Below are 25,023 nucleotides of genomic sequence, written 5' to 3'. Positions count from 1 at the left end.
TGAGAGAGGTGGGGAAAAGAGAGCACCTTTGTGGGGCTCAAAGCTTGAACCTAACCCTTACAAGGTACAACAACGGCTGTGTTTATGCGTGTGAGACTCAGAGTTTGGTTCAGGGTTCTTATATATAGTTTCTTCTATTTTTTTTTTTTTTTTTGGTAAGTGTTCCTTCTTATTAGCGCGCTAATCAAGCATAACCACCTTAACCGGAAGAGCTGTCGAAGACGGTGACCGACCGGAGATATATTTTGTTTCTCTTGAAATATAAGAAATCTTTCTGGCATGTCAACCATTGTGATATTTATGTAATACGACGTCAATGAAGTTGACTCTACTTAATTGTCTCGGTTTTCTTAAATTTGTTCTATGTTGCTTGATGGTTGTATTTGAGTCTTTCATGGTAATGGAGGCATGGAACCCGATCTCAGGATTTCCATACTTAAGTTCATCCTTAGCTACCTGACATTTTCATGGTCCGAAGCATGCGTACAACATAATAACGTCCCCAAATTACAGTCCCAACTCCCAAGTTAGAATATTTTTGCTTTTGCTTACCATTTGGTAACAGTTTTATCTTCGTACGTGAGTGGAATAACCATTATCTTTTGGTTGGTGGCAAGAAAATTAATCGAGATTAATCCTATATATTGCTAATATAACATTGCTGTCCTAGAATACTGGGTCTTATTGGCCATAGTTAAACACAGTTTTCTCACCAATCATCAGCGGGAAATACTCTCCATGCACAAAGCTATTTGAGCCTCTCTGGTTTCGTTATATATTCAGCTTCTTGCAAAAACCTCTTTCACTACAAAACCATACCAGGAAAAAGGACCCAAAGACAAGTAGCTATAACAATGGCAAGCCTCACCACCAAACTTGGAGCAATTGCAAGGACACCAACTTCTAGGATTTTTTCGAGACGGTTTCAAGTAAAATTTATGTTAATAGTTGCATTTGTTGGTTTTGATCTGAATCCTATCAAGTTAGAGAGGATATAATGTTTGGTTTGGTAAATGTGTATATCACAGGGAGGTTCACAGCATGGAGGAAGAGACGCACTACAACAAGGAGCAAATGAAGCTAGGAATACTGGTGAACAGGTAATCCTTTAACCATAGACATATCCATATTTTCTTTAAGAGTTACATATCGATGTTATCATTGCTTGTATATTGTGTGTGTGATAAGAGTGTGGATGAATGAATGCAGGTGGCAAATCAGGCCGATGATGTGGCTGGAAAGATCTCCGCAACGGCACAAAATGTGAGTGAGAAAGCAAAGCAGACAGTGCAGGATGCTTGGGGCACAGCTAAGGACACTGCCCAGAAGGCGGCCGATAACGTCATGGGGAAGGCAAAAGAAGGAAAGGAGTGTGTCATGGGAAAGGCACAAGAATCAAAGGAGTTCGTTAAAGAAAATGCAGAGCAGGTCAAGAAGAGCATGAACACCAAGGGTCCTATCAATTAACCACCTTCATCGTCAGTTCTCCTCCTGTGCATCGATCAACCTTTGTACCTGAAAGTTTTGTTATATCTATTACTCTACCTATATCCACTGTTGGGATCTAAAACAATGGTTCCTTTCTCTAAGAGAAAGTGATTAGTTCTTTTTCATGTTTATGATGCATCAGATGTAAAAGGCTAGGAAACAGAGTGTCAATAAATCCTTGCTTCAAATCTGTTTTAAAAAAAAAGTTACAATTTAATTGCTGAAAATAAATTTGAGTGTTTAGTTTCATGATCAGAAGCAAAAAAAGAGTACAAAGACTCTGCACAAGATTCAGACCAAAAAATAAAAATAAAAACTGCACAAGAAATCAAAGAGACAGAGCAGCTGAAAACTTACACGACCTGAGCAACAAAAGTTACAAAGCAAGTAATCATCAGCAGCATTACAGGAGACTTATATTATCACATATTTTCAAGCAAACCATGCAAGAGATTTATATATGACTAGAATTGCATTAACAAAAACTGCAAATATTCACCAAAACATCCCCTGAAAAATTATTAGTGTTCAATCATTGGTATGAACCTAGGAATCAAGGTGTTTCTCAAAACCATAGGCAAATACTCACAGAAGCTAAAATAGTTTTCATTCTCCCATCTCAATGTCTTCACCAAGGTTTGCTGCTTCTTTAACATCAACAGTGAAGTTATGTTCTTCATCACACCCCAAATATGAATCACACATGAAATACAGCGTATATGTCTTCTTTCCAGCTTCTGCAGGAGCCGAAAATCTAAGCTGGATCTTTGCCTTCTTTAGTAGCGGCAGAACTTTCTTGATGGCAAGCAGTGAGTTAGTCTTGGTATCTCCCACTACTAGCCACCACCCCTCTTCTTTTGTCCTGGGATACCTCGGTGCATCAACAGGACCAACCTGTGCATCAACAGGACCAACCTGTTCACGGTCCATATCAACTTGCAAAGTGATTTCCTCCCCAGCTCTTACATTCTCGCTCTCCATCACCTTAAATGTCATATCAATGCTGGGAAATCGTTTGCAAAATTGCTCAATATCCTCCAGTTGTATATCTGACATCTGGAGTAGCTCCTGAAGTAGTTCTCGCCTCTCATCAAACTCCATGTCTACCAAATAAGATACCCTCTCTATATTCTTCCCAGGAAACTCTTGGCATCTCTTTGCCAGCTCACTTGTGAAGTGAGGAAGCTGTAGAAGTGTCGAGTCACGATCCCACATCCCCTGAGTGATCATCTGGCTGACTTCCATTGCTAAAAGAGAAAGGTTTAGCCATCCATTGCTGGCAATGACATCAACCATTGCGTGAAGCAACCTACTTGCAGAAAGGAGAACCTCACGCTGGTCCATTAATAGGTTCCCCAGCACACGATGCCTTGCAAAATGAGCCTGAAGAAGAGCATTTGCTTTGACATGAGGATCTGCGCAGTTAGGATTCTCAAAGGAAAATCTCTGCTGGTTAATCAACCTTCGAATCACCTCTTCCTCTCCAGGTTGTACAGAAAGCTGTGAATACTCTGAAGCATGAGCTAGAATCTCAAGAAGACCCTTCATCTTCGTTGTTGAAGTTAAGGAAGAACTGAAACGCTCCATTGTAGAATAGCTGATATAATAATATGAAGCTATTATCCCAAGATTCAAGGCAGAAACATCCCCGTCCTCGATAGCAACACACTTGCTTGTTTCCAGGTCACTCAGTGTATTCTCAACAAGCTCTGAAAGGTACTCAGAAATATGCGCATGTGTAACTCCCTGAAGATTATAATAGTTGGGATTTTGTGCGAGTCTCCTGTAGAAAAAAGTCCATGTAAGGTAATTGAGAGCCCCTTCATGGTTTCCGATTACTTGAGCTACAACTTCTGCATTTATATTGTCATGCAGGTAATGGTGCAAATGGCTTTCAACAGGCAATGCTTCGTATAAGAACTTTTTGTAGTATTCTTTACGCGGAGCATGGCAGAGGATGACACATTTTCCAGAATTGTCTTTCTTTGGGCGACAGGCATGACCAATCATCTGTAGGAGATCAGGAACTGGGTAATCAGTGTGAAGATTTTCCCGGCCATCAAAATATTGAGTTCCCATCACAACCACCAAATGTGCTGACAATGGCACTCCCCAACACAATGAACTGCTCATGACACACGATTGAATATACTCAGCTTCAAAAAGTAATGACACAATCTCTTGATCGTCAGTGGTTAGCCCCTCGTGCAAGAATCCCACTCCATGCCGCAAAGAGTCTCGCAACTTATCACTGCTAATCTTCTCAAGGAAAGGCTCTATCTCGTTTAGAGACCGCAACAGAAATGAGGTGTTCCCACCACTTTCTGCATTCGAGTAATTTACCAGATCCTGAGCTGTTTGTTGGACATGTTTCCTTGTAGGAACATACACAAGAGCCGGTTTTCCATTCTTGGCATGTTGAACAATTGCAGTGTATGTTGGTTTTGTCATAGCTTGCATTCTTGCTTCATAATTAGCTATATCAACCCCCTGAATGTGTATTTCTGGCACTGGGCGCACACCGGGAGGAAAATTGAAAAGGCCATGAGAGGTAGCTCCTATCCATCCTCCAAGATCGTTGGCATTTGCAAGCGAACTTGACAGCGCTACAATACGAATCTTGTTCTCAAGTTCACTTGCCATGCATCTCATCCTAGAGACTATTGCCTCCAATGTGTGACCACCCTGACCACCAATCAAGTGTAGTTCATCTATAATAAGAAGACTAACTTGTTGAACATGCGACCTCTGTTTCCATCGCCGAGATAAAGCGTCCCATTTCTCTGGAGTACTGATTATAATCTGACCTTTTTCAAGTAGCTTTAAATCTGTGGCTGTTTCCCCTGTTAACTCAACAACAAGCAGATTAAGACCTTTTGGCCCAAACTTCTTCTTCCAGTCAGTGTGCCTTTCCTTGGCAAGACCTTCAACAGGGGCAATATACACAACGCGCATGCCACTTTCAGAGGCCTTTTGATGATTCCTCAATACCGCAAACTCCGCGCATATGGTCTTCCCACTCCCTGTCGGTGCAGCAACCAAGGCATTGTCATCAGAATTATACAAAACATTGAAGACCTGAGTCTGGACAGGATTAAACTGCTTGAAATCTTGATACAAAGATTCATAGAGCGGATTCCTTAATGCGGTCACAGGAAGTGGTTGCAGGTCCAATAACTCCGTTGGTGGAGGATACTTTTCAGGTAAGATGAGGTATCTGAAAGAAACAGGTAAAACAGTCTGCGACCCAAGCCACCTATCAGATACAACTCGAATGAAGTAATGAGGTGGGAGGGGTTCGTAAATTTGAACAGTGAAGTTCAAAGTATGATCCTCATCAATACACTGCTTCTTCAGCAAAAAATATTCATGATGAAGAATATGTTCCCCATCATTATCCTCCACGAGTACCCAAAATGGCTCCACGTAGCCATGAACTTTGTCCTCCCATTGAAAGTCAGGGGTTATAGTAAGCTCAACCCTCAATACAGTTCGAGTAATTGGCTGCACATGTGCTGCAAGGTTTAATTTGGGGAACTGGTGGATGAACTTATGAAGTGTTCTACCCATCTTTGGCATCTTTATAAGCTCCCCTAGCTCCTGTGAAGAGAGGTCATAATACCTTTCCCAGGCCAAATTCTTCTTCTCCAACTTCACCAAAATATCTTTTGTTATTCCATGGAACTGGTGAAGTGGTATTTGGACACTCCACATCCTCTTGCTAACCATTTTACACAAGTTCAAAGTCTTGTCTGCAAGTTGAGCCCATCCTCGTTTCAAAGCGACCTCGAAAAGAGCCCGTACAAGACGCCCAGCACTCTGACCAAGAGAAATCAAAGAGACAAATGAATAAAAACTAAGAAAAGCAAACAAATCCAATTGAAGTAAAGTGTAAAAATATGCTAAACTAATAGCAACTCAAAACTAACACAGAAAGGAAAAAGGGCAAAGACAAAGATTACTAACCTGTGTAATGTAAACCATATCCTGAGTCAATGAGAACCCTTCAAACTTCAGCTGTGAAATATATGCTTGCAGCAGAACGTTAATCTTGCAACTGGGATCTTCCAAGCTCTCCTTGACCGGAATGGGAACACGTTCCAATAGTTTTACTAGTTCCATCTTTTCATCCTGCCGCACAGTGACATACTTAAATTCTTCACTGAGTGAGAACAATTGATAAAGCTCAATATCCCTCATAGTTGGCTTCAAATGCTCATTATATGTCGATATTGTCCCATGAGTTATATAGTAATGGCTAGCAATGCGACCCAAGTCCGTGGACTGGAAATATCCACTTCTTCTATCATACTTGATCAAATTGTTCTTCTCCAAGATGGTTGCAGCAGAATGGATCTGTGAAAGTAAAAATTAACTACATGAGAATCCATAAGAGATACAAAACACAAGAAAAACAATTACTGCAAATGTCATACATCTAGAATAATTAACAGTGGCCAGAATCACCAGATACAAACCAGCAAGACCATAAATCAATAAACTTCTATTAATATTAAATTGAGAATATCATCACGAGTAAACATTTAAGAAGCAAAAGTATATGAAGGACTGAACATCATTGAAATGGTGAACCCGTATGGACGCAAATGCTATCTACTAAAATGGTTCATAACAAACTCCTAATATCATTATTTAACATACCTAGCCTCCTAATGTTTCTTAGTCTATCAGTGATCCCCCTGTGCATAGTAAACCCATGGGATTGACATGCACCTGTTGGTGCACAACGAATTCCTAATACTTGTTTTGCCAATACCAAGACACCTAATGCTTTGTCTATCAGTGACCCCCTGTGCATAATCAACCCATTTTCATTGTCCTAGTAATTAAAGGATAACTAATATGGCTACAACAATCAAATGACAAGCAAACAAATCTATTTAAGATAGTAAGAAAGTAAAATATTAATGTAGTTATGCTTACAAGATCAGCTCGCCTCTCCTCCAGGTTAGGATCTCTGGTGAGAACATTAGCTTCCAGACCATAGAGCATGGGATTCTTTGACATGCGAATGTACAGGTAAGTGTATCCCAACCAATCACAAGCTTCTTGAGCATTTTGAACAGTTCCAAGAACAATTTCAGCATTCAACTGATCTGCCAATCTGGACACAAATTGACTTTCAATAAGAAATTGTTGGTTCATCATAGAAAGATAGTACCGCAGTTCAGTGTGCCCTGTAATGATTATCCCTTCTCCATATGAATCATACTGAGGTCTTCCTGCACGACCCAACATCTGCATAACATCAAGAGGACTTAGTTCAGTCCATGCTCCCTTTTCTGAATCATAAATCTGGGTCCCTTTGATTATAACAGTATGAGCTGGCAGATTCACACCCCAAGCAAGTGTTGCAGTTGAGACCAGAACTTGAACATGCCCATCAGCAAAGAGATCCTCAACCAGCTGGCGGTCAGCTCTATTCAACCCAGCATGGTGAATAGCAAAACCATATGGTAAAAGATCTTTGAGATGATTGCTTTGGACCAAGTCAGTATGAGTGTGAAGAATTTCCCTGCTTGCACTGTCTTCTTTCAAAAACTTACCAAGGGTGTCATTAGCAAGTGCAGTATCTCGTAAAGCACGAGCAGTCTTGGCTGTTTCTGCCCTGGAGTGGACAAATATAAGAACTTGGTGTTTTCCAGCTACAGCCATCACCTTCTCATAGCAGATTTCATTCATCAATTGAAACCTCTGCAATGGCTTCTTTATTGTGATTCCAACGTACTGTTGAGAAAGAGGGACAGGCCTGTAACTATTGTCAAAATGAAACAGGCCCTTATCAAAATCAACACGTAGAAACTTGGCTACATCTTCATAGTTAGGGAGTGTGGCAGATAATCCCACCAACCGAATATGATCACTAGTGGTCTTCATCTGCCTCAGAGTTCTAGCAACGATGCTTTCAAGAACAGGACCTCTATTGTCATGGAGAAGATGAATTTCATCAATGATTAGAAGCTTCACGAGTTCTGTGTAAGTACGATCTCCTGACTTTCTGGTAATGATATCCCACTTCTCAGGAGTGGTGACAATGATTTGAGTCTCTTCAATTTGATGGCGAGTCAGTGTCTGGTCACCACTTAGCTCCCTCACCGTGACACCATACTCTTGCAAACGACTAGATAAGTTGCCAACAACTTCAGCAACAAGAGCTTTCATAGGAGCAACATATACAATCTTATAAGCATTGTGGTTAATTGAACCATCTTCATTCATGTTAAGTGCCAACTGCTGGAGGATAGTGAGAACAGCTACATTAGTTTTCCCTGCCCCAGTAGGAGCACATAAGAGAATATTGTCTGCTTTCTGAAAAGCAGTCTCATAAAGTTTACTCTGTACCCTGTTCAACTGAGTCATTCCTTTGAATGCTGATCGAGCCCATTCTGGCATATCACATATTTTTACAAGTTTCTCATCAGCACCAAACGGTTTAGGCTTCAATGCCGGCACATGAACTTCTTCAACTCCCTTTCTTGAATGAAATCTGGAAGATCCATCCGGAACCAGGCAACTCTTCGGTTCCAAATGTCTACGGACAAGGCTTTCAAGATCAAGCAGCTGAGACTGATTATTCCACCGATCATTATAACCATCTTCACCAACATGTCCCCTCCTAGCCATGTCCCCATCTCCACCACTGTTCTTCAACTTCCGAGCCTCTTCTCTAATACCCCTCTCCAAATTCTGTTGCCTCTCCTTTGCACCAGCCCTTGTGGCATGCAACTGGTCAACAATCGATGCCAGCCCCACATGCAACATCTCCTCCTCGATTCTCTTCCTCTCATCCACATCTTCAGCTCGTGCCAAACGGGTGCACCAGAAAATCTTGAACCGGTTTAGCAACAGAAACTTGATCAGGTTGAAATTCTTATAATCTAGGCATTGCACTAGCTTATTTTCAACATCCATATCATTATCTTGGGGTAGTATCCCAAGAACCTCCTCAGCAAGCTTCTGGCACTGCTCTGCATCAATCTGCTTATAAAAAGCTTCCGAAATCTTCCTCTGAAGCCAATAAGCATCAATGTCCTGCACATTAAGCCTCACACCTTCATTCGCTTCCTGCATTTCGACATCATCAATCCCCCCACCGAATTGCATTGCCCCGGACCCGGCTCTTTCCCCCAAATCACCATCCTCCTCTTCCTCTTCCTCATCATCATCCTGCACCAAATCAAAAGCACTCCCCTCCTCATTGTCCTCATTCTCTTCAAACTCAACCGAAACCCCCAAATCATCAAGCCATTCATCCCCATTCGCCACACCACCATCACTCCCATCTTCGTAATCAGTAATCCGAGCCCCAATCCTCACAAAACCATCAAACACCGAATCCGATACAGCATCCAACAGCTTCTCAATCTCCGATTTCTTCTCGGAATTCCTCAACTTCTCATTCTTCAACACAGCCAAAACCTCATCGGCCGCGCCGCAGACTACACTCGGCGGCTGGCCCCCCAGCTGCTGCTGAATCACACCGAGCAACGCCTCATACGCCGCCTGCGTCTCCCTCGTCTTAGGCCGATACACACCTTCCTCCGTCTCACTAAGCACACTCTTCTCCTCCTCAACACGACGCCGTTTCCGGCGAATTGATCCACCTCCACCATCACCGTCGCGCTTCTTCCCAATCTCACCCTCCGGTCTTCCCCTGCAAACCCTATCGCCGAAGCTCTTAGGGTCTACCCTCCCCCGCAGCGACTCCGGCTCGCCGGTGGGCTCGTGCGTGTCACTTGATCGAGAGCCGGTGGTCACCACCAGGCTGGAGTTGGACGTGTACTCGTACTGCCTGTTCCGGGCGTGCGCCTCCGCACCGCCGCCCAAGTTGGGATGTGACGTCATTATCGGAAACTCGAAAACCCTAAAAACGATAACGAAAACTTAGGATTATGATTCCGATAGACTAATTGGGAGACGAAAGACCAGAATGTACCTTCTCTTGAAACGTCGTCGTCTGGGTTGAAGAGCTCTGTGGATTCTGATCAAGGTTAACCAAAGCGACGTATATATAGGTTTTCATGACTCTCCCTCCTTATTTGATTTGGAATTGGGTCCACAGGCCCACGGTGATATGCATGTGGGCCTTTTTTTTAATCTACAATTAAGTTTGGATCGTATCGGTAAAAGAATGATTCGGAATCTCGCTGGTTTGTGTTTAACAATAGCCACATAATATGAAATATGAATATATGGAATTCATCATTGGTACATTGTACCTTTATTTCAAATCCAAAAATTAAATATGCTAAATATGGCAGCTCCAGTAAAGTGTTTTTCTTTTTTAGAAAAATATCAATAAAAAATCCATGGTAGCTCCACACTCATGGTATGTCTATAGTAAGAATTTGAATGTCCTTTTCATATCACCTAAAAGAAATAGAAGATTCACCTTTTCATTCATATATAGATATTAATCAAGGAAAACACATATGTATTTCAAATGACACATTGTACCTTGTAATTTCCAAATCTAAGTTACATGCATTTGCCTAATTTTTCCTCTGATTTAAAAAAGAAAAAGAAAAAGTTTAATATGGAAATATTAAAATGAAAATTATTACTATTCACTAACTCGATCCATATATGATTACTCTACAATCCACAAGCAATTCAGGCAGTTAATTAGGCTGAAGGAGTGCAACAGAACAAGGAACTGGAGGTGGATTTGAATCAATTCTGATCGTGAATATGTCCGGTGATGATCAAGTATGTATTATTCTTCTTGACGGGTTCATATAAGTATTTTATTTCAATCTATTTTCTAACTTTTGAATCACATCTTGTAGTTTTATCGTTGTCGGTTAGTCATTGTATATACATATTATGTCTTTGAAGAGGATGTTAGCTAGGGTTTTAAACATAATTAAGTTTCGTGTCTAGAAAATGAGATTGGACGTAGTAACTCGATTATAAAGTTGATCGTCAATTACATATACGGTGGTGTTTAATGTGAAATATTATAATTCGCCTACAGGACAATAAATTGTTTTGAAGAACATTCAAGAAATAAGATATATGTTTGATCTTTCAAAATAAACGGGAACAAGCTTTCGCTTAATCTCTTCCCTGTTTGTACATCAATTAACTCCAAAATCAAATCAATTGATTGCTGTGTAAAGAAGAAAAAAGTGTCATTTAAGCAAAATACAAAAGAAGAAGTGATAATATTAACAAAAGTAATTGGACTGCCAGTAAGTACGTCATGACCTAGTTTGTTAGGTAGTTTAACTGACAACGTTGAGCTTATAGTTTCAAAGTTTTTAAAAACTCATAGTAGCCACTCTAATGCCTTGAAACAATACCCATACTCCTTTTGTCCTTGTTTATACTTAAGTAGCATTTTATCTTACATATCTTACATTTTCTAATTTTTGTGACAAGGACATTTGAGGTTAATGAAAATTTAAACATGTAAGTCATGTAAGCCTTATCGACCTAATTAAATTATAACTGAATGTTGGAATTGGATGCTGCTTGATGTAAGTATAGCACCTTTGTCGAGTCTCATCAATCTAGCTTTTAGATATGCTATCTTTATCTTAATTTTCCATAATTTGCATAAACTCTAATAATATATTAAAAGCATTTTCAGCAAGGAATGCTTGGAATCCCAAATGATGGAAATATTACTAATGGAGGAATTATCACTCATGATCAAATGCCGTTTGGATCTTCCAGCGTACGTACTATTATAACGTACTACTACTCTTTGTTGTTGCCTGAATCATTAGTTTGGCTTTTGTTTTTGATATATGAAACATGCATTTTGTACATTCATATAGGTACCAATCCCGAGTTGGAATGGGGATTACATGCCACAACCAACCAACCCTGAGCAATATGGTAATTGGTTCTCTGCAACAGAAGATCAAGGCTCGAGCCAGCAAAGACTACTACTGGAGCAAGCTGGTTGGATTTCATCTCCAGCTGAAGCTCAAGGTTCAAACCAAAGACTACTGGAGAGCTCTATCATGCAAATGAACACTAACATCCCTGCTGCTTCAAGTTCCAAGTAATTAGCTGATGAACCCATGTATATTTACTACTCTTAAGGTTTAGGGCTTACCTTGAAACTAATGAACACTAATTGCATGCAGGCAGCGTATTATAAACGGATGTTACGATCCCATGTTTGAAGCCATGGGATTACCTTTGGATCCTCATTTGCGTGTGTTCCTTTCGAAACTCAACAGTATGTGGTTGCAATAAGCAATTTATCTCATTGATTTACAGATCGATCATTAGCAGGAAATGCACTTCTTCGTGAATTGATTTTATCATGCTTTGTGTGCAGCACCTGCAAGCAATGGTGGAAAGTGAGATCGGTTAGTCGTCGGAGAAGTTACGTACCATGCATCGGTGTGTGTGTTGGAGCTACCGGCATACTGATTCCCTCATCAAATAAATCCATGCTGTTTGCTTTTCATTCTAGAATTTAAACTACCAGTAAAATAAAGAACTATGTGAAGATTATCGCTCTAGGCTTTGGTATTTCGGAGTTTGTTGTTTTCGTCTTTGATTAATCACTATATGTTGGATTGTTGAGTTAATTTCATATGTAAAAAATAAATCAATTTTTTACGTACTTTGAATTTGGAATATGCATTATGCATGTCCGCTATTATAAAGTTTAAATTAGGATTACAAATTAAGATATATAAATTTCAGTTTCTTACTCCTCTAACTATATATATGTCGCATCCTCACACTAGCTAGCAAAGCAAGTTTACGTTGTGATGAATACGAAGGCCTTGATGATGCCCCTAGTGTCTATGTCAGTCAGTCTTCCTCCTTTTGGTCTAGGTCTTCGTTGTTACGCGGAAGCAGCCGACGGGCCCTGAGGGTCCACACACACGGGTCTAGAAATATCGATATTGTCCCAAGTTTCCCAAGTTTAACCATCCAGATACGAAACGGGTATAGGGTTTTAACACAAAATGCCTCGATATTAGTGTGTATAGTACCATTCCTTATAATCTAAGAATAACTCTTCACGTTTCTGATGTGGGATTCAAAATTGCTTTAATTTAAGCCACACTTTTCCAACATTCATTAGTTTGTCAAAACTGGTGTTCTGCGTATGTAATACTCGAGGGAAACTCCAAATGGAATTTGGTTTCAATCAAGCAATGAACTATATATGGATAGTACATAATAGAAAACAGTCATAAATCTGTCCACTCTACTCTACGCCGGCCAGGCCACTGATAGTTCTTCTTGACTAATTGGTACCAAACGTCCTCGTTTAGCATCACTAATTGTACCATGGATAGGTACGTGACTTATAATTGTATACTATTAAAGAAAATTAACGGATTATTGAATCATGCAGTGTACTTCATTATTTAGCCTTATGTGTCTGGATTCCAGCAATGCCGGCTGATTTTCTTGATTGGTCACCATCTAACCACATCTGATTCACATATAGATTACCAATATTGGTCATCCAGATACGGCCGGACTATACGTACTCCGACCGATTCTATGACCCCTAACACTATATATTCTACCAAGGGGATCATTCTTTTAGTACGTACCTCAATCAAATAAGCTACGAGTACGTATAGAGAGGAATACCAAAGATAGCATAGACATGGAGCTTGAAAAGATGTTCATCTCCTTTGTGTTGCTTGCTTTTCTGGGTCTGTTTGCTTGTCTATACAATGCCCTGGTGACGAAGCCGGAGAAGCTTAGATCAATTCTGAGGAAGCAAGGCATCGTTGGACCGCCTCCTACCTTCTTACTCGGAAATATCAAGGAGATCAAGAAGGCTCAGAAGTCCCCGACCCAAGACGCTACCACTACTCAACTCCTAACCTCCCACAACCTTGCTGCTACTCTCTTTCCCTTTTTTGAGGAATGGAGAAGCAAATACGGTACGTATACGTAATGAAATTAAGTAACTAATTACTTCATCAGTACGCACGTACGTACTTAAGGACTTCTGTTTGTGCAGGTAAAGTGTTCAACTTCTCCCTTGGCAACACACAAATATTGTACGTGAATGAATCTGAAGCTGTGAGAGAGATAACTACATGCACATCTTTGGACTTGGGGAAACCTACCTATCAGTTCAAAGAGCGAGGCCCTTTGCTTGGCCAAGGCATTCTAACGTCAAATGGGGCTGTTTGGGCACATCAGAGAAAAGTTCTTGCTCCACAATTATACATGGACAAGGTTAAGGTACGTATAATATTAGTGACTAATACTCTAATAGCAGTGAAGTTTAAAAACCGAGTAGGTTAAGGTTCATATATATGTTCTTCAATTTGTAGGGGATGATAAATCTTATTACCGAATCTGCGATTACATTGCAAGAGTCATGGAAGAAAAGGATTGATGAAGAGGGTGGAGTGGCAGATATCAATATTGATGAGGACATGAGAAGCTTCTCAGGAGATGTTATCTCAAGAGCTTGTTTTGGAAGCAACTTTGCCAGTGGTCAAGTAATTTTTCACAAACTAAGAGCTCTTCAAGAGGCCATGTCTAGGAAATGCTTAGCTACAGGGATTCCTGGAATGAGGTACGTAGCTAGTAATGTGGTTCCCCTAGCATTAGTCACTTATCGTTACCATTTAAGCATTTAGGGCATAAAAATTTCCTAACACTGTAGCAAAGCCTTATTGATTGATTATCTTCTGAAAATTTGTTTTCTAGGCATCTTCCTACAAAGAACAGAAGAGAAGCATGGGGACTAGAAAAAGAGGTTCGCAATTTGATACTCAAAGTTGTGAAGCAGAGAGTGGAAGGTGTACATGAGAAGGACCTGTTGCAAATGGTTCTTGAGAGTACCCAAAACAGTGACCTAAGCCAAGCGGAAACTGATCGGTTCATTGTTGATAACTGCAAGAACATCTACTTGGCTGGTTATGAGACCACTGCAGTCTCTGCCACATGGTTGCTCATGTTGTTGGCTTCAAATCAGGAATGGCAAGAACGCGTCCGTGCCGAGGTTCTTCAAGTTTGTGGTGGCCAGATTCCAGATGCTGACATGCTCCGTAAGATGAAACAGGTACAGTGTTACCGGTATTAAGTATGTCCGTACACTTTTTTTTCTTTTTTTTTTTTCTACATAATTAATGACAAATATTTGGTTTGTATTTGCAGCTAACAATGGTGATTCATGAATCGTTGCGACTCTATCCACCGGTGTCTGTGGTATCAAGGGAGGCCTTCATGGACATGAAATTTGCGGGCATACATGTTCCCAAGGGTGTGAACCTATGGGTTATGGTACTGACATTGCACACTGACCCTGAAGTATGGGGACCTGATGCCTACAAGTTCAACCCAGAAAGATTTGCAAATGGAATTACAGGTGCTTGTAAGCTTCCACACTTGTACATGCCATTTGGGGTTGGACCAAGAGTGTGTCTTGGGCAGAACTTGGCCATGATTGAGCTCAAAATACTAGTAGCTCTTATTCTCTCTAAATTTTCTGTCTCCCTATCTTCCAAGTATTGCCACAAACCAGCAATAAGGTTGGTGATTGAGCCTGAGCAGGGAGTTAATCTCTTAGTGAAGAAGTTGTGATGAGCTTTCTCAGCAGTGCGTATCAGCATATCGCATTACAAATGGTATCACACTTGGGGCGAGATTCTGGCTTCATTTCTGCTGTGAGAAGAAAATTAAATGGACCAACAGAACCAATCAATAAACTGTGCTTAGATTTTTTTTATCCCCATGTATGTACTCTGTATGAACTATGAAGGTTTCTTTCATGTAGAAATAATGGAAGTTCTTGTTTCTTTCGTGTAATAATTAAGGAGCACATTCCTAGTTTCCTATATCAACATATGTGAACTTTGTTTTCTACATGAACTTGAACCTCATCCCGACCGATGCCTAACTTTGTTTTTAGTTCAACCAACAATGCCTAACTTGGTCAACTGTAATCCGAGGGAATCAACAACAACTACAACCTCAGACCAAAAAAAACTGACAACTACAACCATAGATTCATTTAAATCAAACCCTTTTACTACTAAACATCATCTATGTGCCTTTTAAATACACGTTTCGAAAGTAGAAATTGGAATACAGAAACCGAACTGTAGTGATAACATCATTAACTTGTCATGAAAATATAGTGATGAATAACCGAAATTTATATACATAGTTAAAGAGGCAATTTGGCTTTACTGGTGGGTATCTAGCACTAGGCCACTAGAATAAGATTCCAAATTTTCCCAAACATTTACTGTGTGCACTAGAAAACCGCCACATTTGGCCTTTGCTGCATTATCATCTTCCTCTCTCTATTTCAGTTGGTCACTAATTCTCAGTGCTCAACTGAATCCATCAATGGCTGCCACCATTCCTCTGTTTCAGTTTGTCCCCACCAAAACATTCCAAACAAAGCTCCAAACGAATAGACTACTCAGACCCACAAAGCAGAGAGGTCTGATTTCACTAAAGTTTCAATCTTTGAGATTTACCATGAGAAAAAGTTTCAATCTTTGAGCTTCTTTTTGGTTTGGATTGTTTGGTTTGATTGATCAATTTGTTGGGTTTTGCAGGAAATATTGGGTTCTCAGTTATTACTTGCTCTTCAAATGGAAGAGGGCCTGATTCTGTGAAGAGTGTGGAGCAGTTGGCTGAAGAGAAAAAGCGAGCTGAGCTGTCTGCTCGAATTGCCTCAGGAGAGTTCACTGTGAACAAAACTGGGTATGAACTGTGTATTTAATTTCAGCTATAATGATTCAATTTGTTGAGGAAATCAATCACTGGATTTTAGAAATATTTAATCATAGCAACTTTAATTGTATAAGCTCCAAGATGTTGTAATGGTATGTGTTTTTGTGGTGAAAATGCTTGTGGGTATGCTTAAAGTTGTATGATTAGTGCTATATAAGGGCCAATGTTGTTGGTTTGTGTTATTATAGTTGCAATGTTTTAGTTGATGTATTCATAATTCTGAGTTTCTCTGAACGTGGACTAGTTATCCATCTGAATTGAAGAACGGTTTGTTGAAGTTGGGTGTTCCTAGGGAGGTTCTAGACTTTTTATTCAATTGGGGAGACATGCAACAACCGCGTCTGAAAATTCCAGAGGCGAAAGGATCAGTTAGTGCTGTTCAGAATGAGGCCTTTTTCATTCCCCTATATGAGCTTTACCTCACATATGGTGGAATTTTCAGGCTGACCTTTGGACCAAAGGTTGGTAGTTTGTAGTATGGTACTTTTAGCATATTAACATTTCTCTCCACTTAATGGATTGTGATGACAAAAAGACACTTTCTTTGTTGAAGTATATAAGTCATTCATTCTCTTTCTGGTCTGAAGTGTTAGTTAATTCTTTTTGCAGTCCTTTTTGATTGTATCTGATCCTGCCATTGCCAAACATATATTAAGAGATAATGCAAAGGCTTATTCAAAGGTAAGCCAATAAACTAATCTCTCACTTTCTCATTAAATAACTAATATCTTCTCTCTCAACTGATAGCTATTCTTTTACTTTTTTTTAACAGGGAATCTTGGCTGAAATTCTAGAATTTGTCATGGGTAAAGGACTCATCCCAGCAGATGGTGAAATATGGCGTGTTCGACGACGTGCTATTGTCCCTGCATTGCATCTGAAGGTACTTACCCTCTTGTACAAACTATTTGTCAGTATCTTTGGTTGATCATCATGGACGGAGCGTTCTTTATGTTGATTTCAGTACTTGCTTTGATTTGTAGTATGTAACAGCTATGATTAACCTCTTTGGACAAGCTACAGAGAGGCTTTGCCAAAAGCTCGACACTGCTGCATCTGATGGGGAAGATGTAGAGATGGAGTCACTTTTCTCTCGTTTGACACTGGACATCATTGGCAAGGCACTTTTTAATTATGACTTTGATTCATTAACCAATGACACTGGGATAGTTGAGGTATTTCTGTCATTCATTTGTTTGTAGCTTCAGTAGTGACATCTTTGATTTTCTTTGGGAGTTCATTTCACAGAATTACTTCACATACTCATTTCTGTCTATATGGCGGGAATAGGCTGTTTACACTGTCTTGAGAGAAGCAGAAGATCGCAGTGTGGCACCAATACCATTCTGGGAGATTCCAATATGGAAAGACATTTCACCACGACAAAAAAAGGTGGCAAAAGCGCTGAAATTAATCAATGTTACGTTGGATGATCTGATTGCAATTTGCAAGGTAAAGCCATCAAGTATGGGAAAAATCAGAGCTGTGTTCCACAAGTTTTTTTGCCTTTATCTTCTGTGGACATATTTTCCAATATGTATAAGCATATGCAGTATTACATGGCTTCTAAATTCCAGTAACTTAACTCACTCTCAAGTCCCAACTAACTATTTTGGATAAGAAACTCATTTATTGCAACTCATACTAGTTTTATTTGAAGGGGTGCAAATCCCTTAAAAATCATTAGTATATGGATACTCAATTGATTATTTTGAAGTAATTGCTTTGTTCTTGGTTAGAATTTTGAAGTCGAATTGAAATGACTGTTCTGTTGACAATATGATAGATGGCTGCTAAGCTGATGAGATTTTGCTTTAATTTTTCTATTTGTTTGTACATCTGCAGAGGATGGTAGACGAAGAAGAACTACAGTTTCATGAGGAGTACATGAATGAACAAGATCCTAGTATTCTCCATTTCCTTTTGGCATCAGGGGATGATGTAAGTAACTGCAGTTTATCAGACATGGTGATAACTGGCTCAAATCTTAGACTTTTTACACAAATTTTTATAGGTTTCTAGCAAGCAACTCCGTGATGACTTGATGACAATGCTTATAGCTGGGCATGAAACATCAGCTGCAGTTTTAACATGGACCTTCTATCTTCTTTCGAAGGTAACATGGACCTTTTTCTTCATTGGTACATAGAAGTAGACTTTACTTAAGGTGAACTACAACTTGTAAACTTTGAGCACATAATTATCTTGCAAGGCCAAATGAAGTGTTTCGTTGTGTAAAGTAGATTAGAAATTTGAGGCCAAGAAATTACCACACATGCCTTGAAACTAGAAGTTATAACGAGTTCACTTTTTGACTTTGCAGGAGCCAAGGGTCATGTCAAAGCTGCAAGAGGAGGTATACCATAACTTTCTATATTTATGTATCCATTGTTGTACCAAGACAATCAGTTGGAATTATGATTCTATGTGATGGTGTTTCATTTAAATTTATATTGCTTTATTTGTTAGGTTGACTCTGTTCTAGGGGATAGAATCCCAACCATTGAAGACATGAAGAAACTAAAGTATGCAACTCGAGTGATCAACGAAGTAAGCTGATCAGATTTATCAGAATGAATAATAATTTAATCTTGTATTTAGATTATGATCAGTTTTAATCCTTTGGTTTATCTTTCGGTCTTTCCTCCTTTTGCAGTCCTTGAGGCTATACCCACAACCACCTGTGTTAATCCGTCGCTCTCTTGAGGATGACAGGCTGGGAGAATACCCGATAAAAAGGTCATGCATATAAATTCTCTCAGCAATGCTATTTATATACGTAATTTATATTGTCTCTTCTTATCTGCTTCTTTCCAACCCTATGTATTGGAAGTATAGGAGTATGGTGTATTGGAGCAATGACCTAATCACACTGCCTTCCAATACTATGTTTTTTCGAAAGATAAATACGTTAATAAGTTCCTATTCTTCGCATTTTATGTTCTGTTTGTTGGACTGTCTGTGGCTTTGGTACTTTTCACAGCGGGGCTCCCTAGCATTGAAATCCCTAAGATATGGTTTTTTACATGCATGAATTGCAGTTCTATCTATATAGTAACTTTAGTTTTAATATAGTGAAGTAACAAAATAACTTTAGTTCTATCTCAGTTGATAGGATTACGGATTACCCACTGACCTCTCTTACCAAACTCTGGCAATAGATTAGATAATGACTTCCAATATCAGCATGCTCTGCTCCTCCCAATGCATGAGTTAAGATTTTGTTTTTTTTTTTTTCACCCTTTCAAGGTTTATTTTGATTCTGTATTGATATACGAGGTCCTGTCAACCATTTTAGTTCTCCAGTCCGACAGCTTGATTATTTCCTATCAATTTTTTTATTTAATAGGTTCTTCCTCAATCATATGAATAAGTAATAGGTACTCATAGTTTAGTCTTTGTTTCTTAAGTGCCTTAAATTTTATGATGTGAACAGTTTCGTCCATGTATAACTCATTTGCTTATTGGGGAAATCATGCAATGTGTAAAAAGGACGTACACAGTATGTTATGCAAAGACACTAATGCAAATCTTACCATTATATTCTACAGGAATGAGGATATTTTTATTTCTGTCTGGAATTTGCATCGGAGTCCAACACTATGGGATGACGCAGATAAGTTTAAGCCTGAAAGATGGCCATTAGATGGACCCAATCCAAATGAGACGAACCAAAACTTCAGGTATATCATCTTTCTGATTATGTAGCGAATTTTCATGTAACAAAATACTCGTATGGGTGTTTCCTTTAAACAACTAGTTTTATTATGTGATATTACAACTGATCTGTATAATTATTGAAGTTATGAATGATGTCATCCTCAATAATATTGTTGTAGTATAGGAACTAGGAAGGTGGCATAGTATGTGGTAGGCATATAAGCTATCGAGCTTAGCATTGCATACTTTGTTACACTCCAATGTGAAAACTGAAAAGTAAATCTACGTAATATCTGATGGTGTATGGACTTTGAAGGATGACACTGGAAGAACGTACAAGAAAAAGAAAAAGAAAACAGCAAGCTGCAGAGTTTGTATAATTAGTTGAAAACTTTACATCTACACAAGTTCTTAATATCTCTTGTAGTTTATGAAGTAGGCCTTTTCTGTATGCCTTTGCATCATTCCGTATCTGTTGGTACTGTAGATGTCTGGATGAATGTAATGGTCGGATAAAACTACAGTTCGAACAAAACCTATCCATTACTTATGTAAAGAACCACATTCATGGAATTCACTTGTTTTCACTTTTGGATATGACCAGTTCCCGTACACATGGGCTGTGAGTGTAAGTCAATAAGCCACTTAGGATCACACGTGTCTGCTATCAGTTTTGAGAAAGGATTTTACTGCATTTTTGTAATAGTTGGTATAACTTTCTTAATCTATTGCACAAATAATCACAAGTGTACTTGACTTTATTGTTTCAGTTACTTGCCCTTTGGTGGAGGACCAAGGAAATGTGTAGGTGACATGTTTGCCACATACGAGGTATGAACTTGTGATAGGTTAACTTTTGTATTTTATAAGTCGCAAAAGATCACTGAAATGTGTGCATGCTTCTCTTCTCGAGATGACATTTTACGTATTCTGAGCTTTTTCTTTACTAAAGAAGAGTATTTGTAACATTTACTCTGATGATTACAGAATGTGGTTGCACTTACAATGCTTGTTCGAAGATTTAACTTTCAAATCGCACTTTGTGCTCCTGAGGTAATATGCCCTGGAACTTTTAGAACAAGATTTTACGTGGTTTTTCTTTATGCTAATGGTTGTTGGTGGGATTTCCATCACCAACAGTGGTTTTAACATAGATGAAGATGAACTCTGTTACTACAGAGGATGCAGCAGAGATCCTACGAATTGCTCGGATTATTAATTTTCAATAGATAGCCTTTCTAGTAATTACAGAATAGCGATTGACGAGAGTGGCTCTCCGTGCAGGTTAAGATGACTACAGGAGCAACGATTCACACTACAGAAGGGTTGAACATGACAGTCACAAGAAGAATAAAACCTCCCATAGTGCCAACATTGGAGGTGCCTGCATTTGATGCGGATACATCTGTTGGTGTTTCGAAAGGGGATTCTTTAGTCGGTCAAAAAGGTGAGTTTCTTCTTCTTATTCTTGATTAATGTATCAAAACTTCGAAAGCTATGTAATATTTTGGACATGAGCTGGGAGTTATGTACTTATGTTACTAGAGAGATAAGCTGTTTGTTTGATGATGGCAGGTGTATAAAGTAATCTGTAAATCCAAGAGCTATGGCCAGATGAAAGTGTGTAGATGCAGTCTTGCCAAAAAGGAAAGGGATCGAAAACTACAAAAGAAATATGCAACTTTGTATAGTGCAACAGTGACTGTATTTGCAGCTATCTCAAGTCATCAATAATTAAGATGAGAGGATTGAGAGAGCACAATACTGCGATCTTTGAACTTTATTAAATTCTTGGTTCCCTACTAAAGCATTTCAACAGAATTTTGTACTTCCCTACTAAAATCGACTACCTTGGCTACAACAACTTGGCCATGTACTTCTTTTACAACATGGAACGGTAATCAAATCATTGTTGAGCGAGGTCTATTGCAAGTTGCATAATGATCAGGAATTAGTCTCCGTTAAGGAAGCTAGGTGCATACTCGTTGATGCCCCTCATATAGTCATATATATACCTCTAGGTGCTTGCAGTGCCAAACAGTAAATCATTCATAATTAATCTCTATTAGCTCCACAAGTATGGGACGCACAGTTCGAAACCAGAAAAATCCTACCGTGGATGAGCGAGGTTAGTATATAGTAAATAAACGTTCACGTCATGTTCTTGTGATGTTAATTATGACCAATTTACGTGTGTTACAATATAGGGATGTGTACAGATTCGGACCGGCAAACCAATGGCTGGCTGCGTTGCTGCGGCATAACTATCTTGGTCATCTTTTTGATTTCGTGCATTATAGGGCTGCCACTTTGGTCACAACTAGTCAACTTTGTGATTAATCCCAGACCAGGTGACATAAAGATCGCTGTAACTGGTGCCTCCCTCACCGATGATGATGAGTTCAACAACTACACTCTAGACCTCAACATTACCCTTCGAAATCCTTACAAGCCTTTCCGCGTCTACTACGACAAGGCGCTTCTCGTCGCAGACTACCGTGACAAGGCCGCTATGGCCAGCATTGCCGGCTTTCACCAACCACCAAAAAACACGACTTTTCGGACACTCGTTCAAACTGCAGCGAGATAACAACATTACTGATGATGCAGCAGCAGACATTCTCGTCAGGCTTGATCTTGCAGTTAACAAGTTCAAGTCCGTTACCTGGTCGAGGTTCTCCTATTCAAATCTATGCTCTCCTGCTAGGTTCACATGTCGCTTGAAGGACGTCCCTTATTTGCAGAATGGATCACATTCTGCCACTACTGCTTTTAATCCTACCAAGTGCTATTCTAGTTATACAGATGGCCATTGTTAGAAGTCTACGCGTTACTATAAATTATAGACCATCGATCAAGAACGTAGTTATTGCCTGTATTTGCTCATCACGCTAAATTCATATGCAGACTACTTGTTCTCTTTTCCCAGTATCTCATCGTAGGCAATTCGCAGTTATGTCTTTATGGCCGGACTAGCTACTTAGTTACATTTGATAGTTCTGAAGTTTGTAAACATGTTCTCCAGTTTTGAGCAATTACTGCATTAGATTTGATACAGAACCAAACAAAAAATGGTAAACTACATTACCAGGCCCACTCAACTGCGGGAGAGTTTTTACGGGACAGAAAGGGACGGCCCATCCATGACCGTTAGATCTAATTGAAGTTGATCTGAGGGCTGAAAGAAACTTCACCTGAATTGTGAGTTCACACTAAATAACCACCCATCTTTCTATCCTTTTTCTCCTTTCTCTCTCTCGTTGAGAAACCCAGGCGATGTAGAGCAGTTCCAAACTTCCAATTAAAGATGATGAAACCCCAAAGAATCAGACCACAGTTTGCACAGGTTAAAATAGAAAATCAATCATCTTTGGTTCTTAAATTGGAAAAGAATGGTTCTGGGATTTCATTCAACCAGAAATCTTGAATATGGAATTTTGTACACCCTTGAATCAAAACCAAATTGGAAAAGAATGGTTCTGGTGCATCGATGCCAGCAACGCCGCCCTCCGCCTCATAGCATGCCCTTGGTCGCCAAGTCTGATATCTCCACCGACAACCAGCCTCCTACCTCTTCCGTTACGCCAACTTCTCCTTCCTCTTCTTCGACCCTTACTCCCTTTCTCTCTCCAACCCGACCTGCCCAACTCCACCGCAACCCCCTCCCCCACATTCGTCCACTCTGCCTCTCGCGCCTTCTCCGCCAAACACGGCATCGCCGTCGCCATCGAAGTTTCTCACGCCGACCTAGCCTTCAACGCCAACGTCTCCCACGACGCCAAACCCGCGTCCTTGCCGATCCTCCTTGACAGCCGCGTCACCGTCGCCGAGGACCATCTATACGGCGTCGTTGCTCATCGTGGGAGCTGTGGTGGTGTTGCTGTGCACCTGGGTTTCTCAACGAGAGAGAGAGAGAGAAGATTGAAGATGGGTGGCTATCTGGTGTGAACTCACAAATTGGGATGAAGCTTCTTTCAGCCCTCAGATCAGTTTCATTTAGATCTAACGGTCATGGATGAACCGTCCCTTTCTGTCCCGTGAAAACTCTCCCGCAGGTGAGCGGGCCTGTATTAGTTACTAACCAAATATCAATTGACAAAAAAATCCATTAAGCATATTACTAAACAAATAAGGACAAACATTTACAAATAAGGACAAACTGTTATATTGTTGCCATGTGGCATTGCATATTTACAATTTTATCCTTAATTAAAACATACTTCCCTGCTATTGTTACTGCCTCTAACTGGAAATCTGCTGCTACTGCACCGACCGTTTACAAACGTTCTGCTACTGTGAACTGAATAAGCTGCTACTGTCGACTGTTTACAAACGTTATGCTACTGCCCCCATTTTTACTTTTCTGCTACTGCCCATGTTTTAACTCTTCTGTTATTGTCCCTGTTTTTTTTTTTTCCTGCTACTTCTAACATATTATAGCAGCAGCAGCAGCAGCAAAATTACATTTCCAACATATCTCAACAATAACAGTAGCAGAAAATTGCAGTAGCTACATTTCAACAGTAGCACCAATCTCAACAGTAGCAGAAAATATGAATAACATACATCACATTTCAAAACCCAAAACCCATCTTCTGATGCAACTTCTCCTTCCCCTCCCGATCCACCATCTTCAACGCCGAGCCCAAACCCTTATTCACCTCCGTTAAGAATTTTGCCCCTGCCACCGTCGCCCAACCTCGACTTAGGCTTCGACTCCCTCGGATGCGCCGTTCACGGCCTCGACGACTTCGTCTCCCTCACCATCGACCCCAATCCTCTCTGGCAAGACTACCATCTCCGATCTCAGATGATCACAACGTGAAGAAGCTGAGCACGAACCCTCTCCGGATCGAAACTGCATCGGGATCGCTACCGGAGAGAGAGAAACAATTGCTGCTCGCCGTATGTTCCAGAACGAGATCGAAGGCCGCCAAATCGAATCTGGAGGCGCTAGTCGCCAAATCGGCTGGCGTCACCGAATCGTCGTCGTGGTGTTGGATCGCGTCGGCTCGTCGTCATCTTCATGGGTGTCGTCGAGGATGAGAGAGAGAGAGAGAGAGAGAGAGAGAGAGAGAGAGAGAGAGAGAGAGAGAGAGAGAGAGAGAGAGAGAGAGAGAGAGAGAGAGAGAGAGAGAGAGAGAGAGAGAGTAG

General features: G+C 40.1%; 4 protein-coding genes across 4 annotated transcripts; 3 read left to right on the top strand and 1 right to left on the bottom strand.

The window, feature by feature from the left end:
* The first annotated feature begins 808 nt into the window (after window positions 1–808).
* LOC101306644 (uncharacterized protein At4g13230-like) lies at window positions 809–1,683 on the top strand. Its single transcript, XM_004302089.1, has 3 exons — window positions 809–929; window positions 1,029–1,100; window positions 1,210–1,683. Exons 1-3 carry the CDS (start codon window positions 855–857, stop codon window positions 1,465–1,467), a joined length of 405 nt encoding a protein of 134 aa, XP_004302137.1. The 5' UTR covers window positions 809–854; the 3' UTR covers window positions 1,468–1,683.
* Window positions 1,684–1,921: 238 nt separating this feature from the next.
* On the bottom strand, window positions 1,922–9,354 carry LOC101304404 (U5 small nuclear ribonucleoprotein 200 kDa helicase-like). Its single transcript, XM_004304756.1, has 3 exons — window positions 6,433–9,354; window positions 5,455–5,844; window positions 1,922–5,307 (listed from the first exon to the last, which is right to left on the bottom strand). The coding sequence occupies exons 1-3, from the start codon at window positions 9,352–9,354 to the stop codon at window positions 2,095–2,097; spliced, it is 6,525 nt and encodes a 2,174-aa protein (XP_004304804.1). The 3' UTR covers window positions 1,922–2,094.
* A 3,751-nt stretch (window positions 9,355–13,105) lies between these two features.
* On the top strand, window positions 13,106–15,219 carry LOC101306349 (cytochrome P450 734A1-like). The gene is made up of 5 exons (XM_004302088.1): window positions 13,106–13,388; window positions 13,469–13,695; window positions 13,788–14,035; window positions 14,170–14,524; window positions 14,620–15,219. Exons 1-5 carry the CDS (start codon window positions 13,106–13,108, stop codon window positions 15,043–15,045), a joined length of 1,539 nt encoding a protein of 512 aa, XP_004302136.1. The 3' UTR covers window positions 15,046–15,219.
* A 567-nt stretch (window positions 15,220–15,786) lies between these two features.
* LOC101306058 (protein LUTEIN DEFICIENT 5, chloroplastic-like) lies at window positions 15,787–21,632 on the top strand. The gene is made up of 17 exons (XM_004302087.1): window positions 15,787–15,913; window positions 16,032–16,179; window positions 16,454–16,670; window positions 16,819–16,890; window positions 16,982–17,092; window positions 17,193–17,384; window positions 17,500–17,661; window positions 18,055–18,150; window positions 18,224–18,325; window positions 18,533–18,565; window positions 18,679–18,759; window positions 18,866–18,948; window positions 19,761–19,892; window positions 20,640–20,700; window positions 20,857–20,922; window positions 21,154–21,316; window positions 21,445–21,632. Exons 1-17 carry the CDS (start codon window positions 15,817–15,819, stop codon window positions 21,450–21,452), a joined length of 1,824 nt encoding a protein of 607 aa, XP_004302135.1. The 5' UTR covers window positions 15,787–15,816; the 3' UTR covers window positions 21,453–21,632.
* The last annotated feature ends 3,391 nt before the right edge of the window (window positions 21,633–25,023 follow it).

This window comes from Fragaria vesca, linkage group LG6 (genome assembly GCF_000184155.1).
Source record: "Fragaria vesca subsp. vesca linkage group LG6, FraVesHawaii_1.0, whole genome shotgun sequence".
Lineage (NCBI taxonomy): Eukaryota > Viridiplantae > Streptophyta > Magnoliopsida > Rosales > Rosaceae > Fragaria > Fragaria vesca.
Note: the sequence above shows the minus strand (reverse complement) of the source record. Positions and strands in the feature narration are given on the sequence as shown.

Excerpts from the sequence above, each read along its gene's own strand:
- LOC101306058 (XM_004302087.1), top strand. The coding sequence starts at position 15,817 with ATGGCTGCCACCATTCCTCTGTTTCAGTTTGTCCCCACCAAAACATTC. Across the intron at positions 17,093-17,192 it reads TCCCTGCATTGCATCTGAAG|TATGTAACAGCTATGATTAA; the intron begins GTACTTACCCTC and ends TTTGATTTGTAG. Across the intron at positions 18,151-18,223 it reads TTTTGGCATCAGGGGATGAT|GTTTCTAGCAAGCAACTCCG; the intron begins GTAAGTAACTGC and ends AAATTTTTATAG.
- LOC101306349 (XM_004302088.1), top strand. The coding sequence starts at position 13,106 with ATGGAGCTTGAAAAGATGTTCATCTCCTTTGTGTTGCTTGCTTTTCTG. Across the intron at positions 13,389-13,468 it reads GGAATGGAGAAGCAAATACG|GTAAAGTGTTCAACTTCTCC; the intron begins GTACGTATACGT and ends CTGTTTGTGCAG. Across the intron at positions 14,036-14,169 it reads ACAGGGATTCCTGGAATGAG|GCATCTTCCTACAAAGAACA; the intron begins GTACGTAGCTAG and ends TTTGTTTTCTAG.
- LOC101306644 (XM_004302089.1), top strand. The coding sequence starts at position 855 with ATGGCAAGCCTCACCACCAAACTTGGAGCAATTGCAAGGACACCAACT. Across the intron at positions 930-1,028 it reads TTTTTTCGAGACGGTTTCAA|GGAGGTTCACAGCATGGAGG; the intron begins GTAAAATTTATG and ends TGTATATCACAG. Across the intron at positions 1,101-1,209 it reads CTAGGAATACTGGTGAACAG|GTGGCAAATCAGGCCGATGA; the intron begins GTAATCCTTTAA and ends GAATGAATGCAG.
- LOC101304404 (XM_004304756.1), bottom strand. The coding sequence starts at position 9,354 with ATGACGTCACATCCCAACTTGGGCGGCGGTGCGGAGGCGCACGCCCGG. Across the intron at positions 5,845-6,432 it reads AGGAGAGGCGAGCTGATCTT|ATCCATTCTGCTGCAACCAT; the intron begins GTAAGCATAACT and ends TTACTTTCACAG. Across the intron at positions 5,308-5,454 it reads ATATGGTTTACATTACACAG|AGTGCTGGGCGTCTTGTACG; the intron begins GTTAGTAATCTT and ends TCTCTTGGTCAG.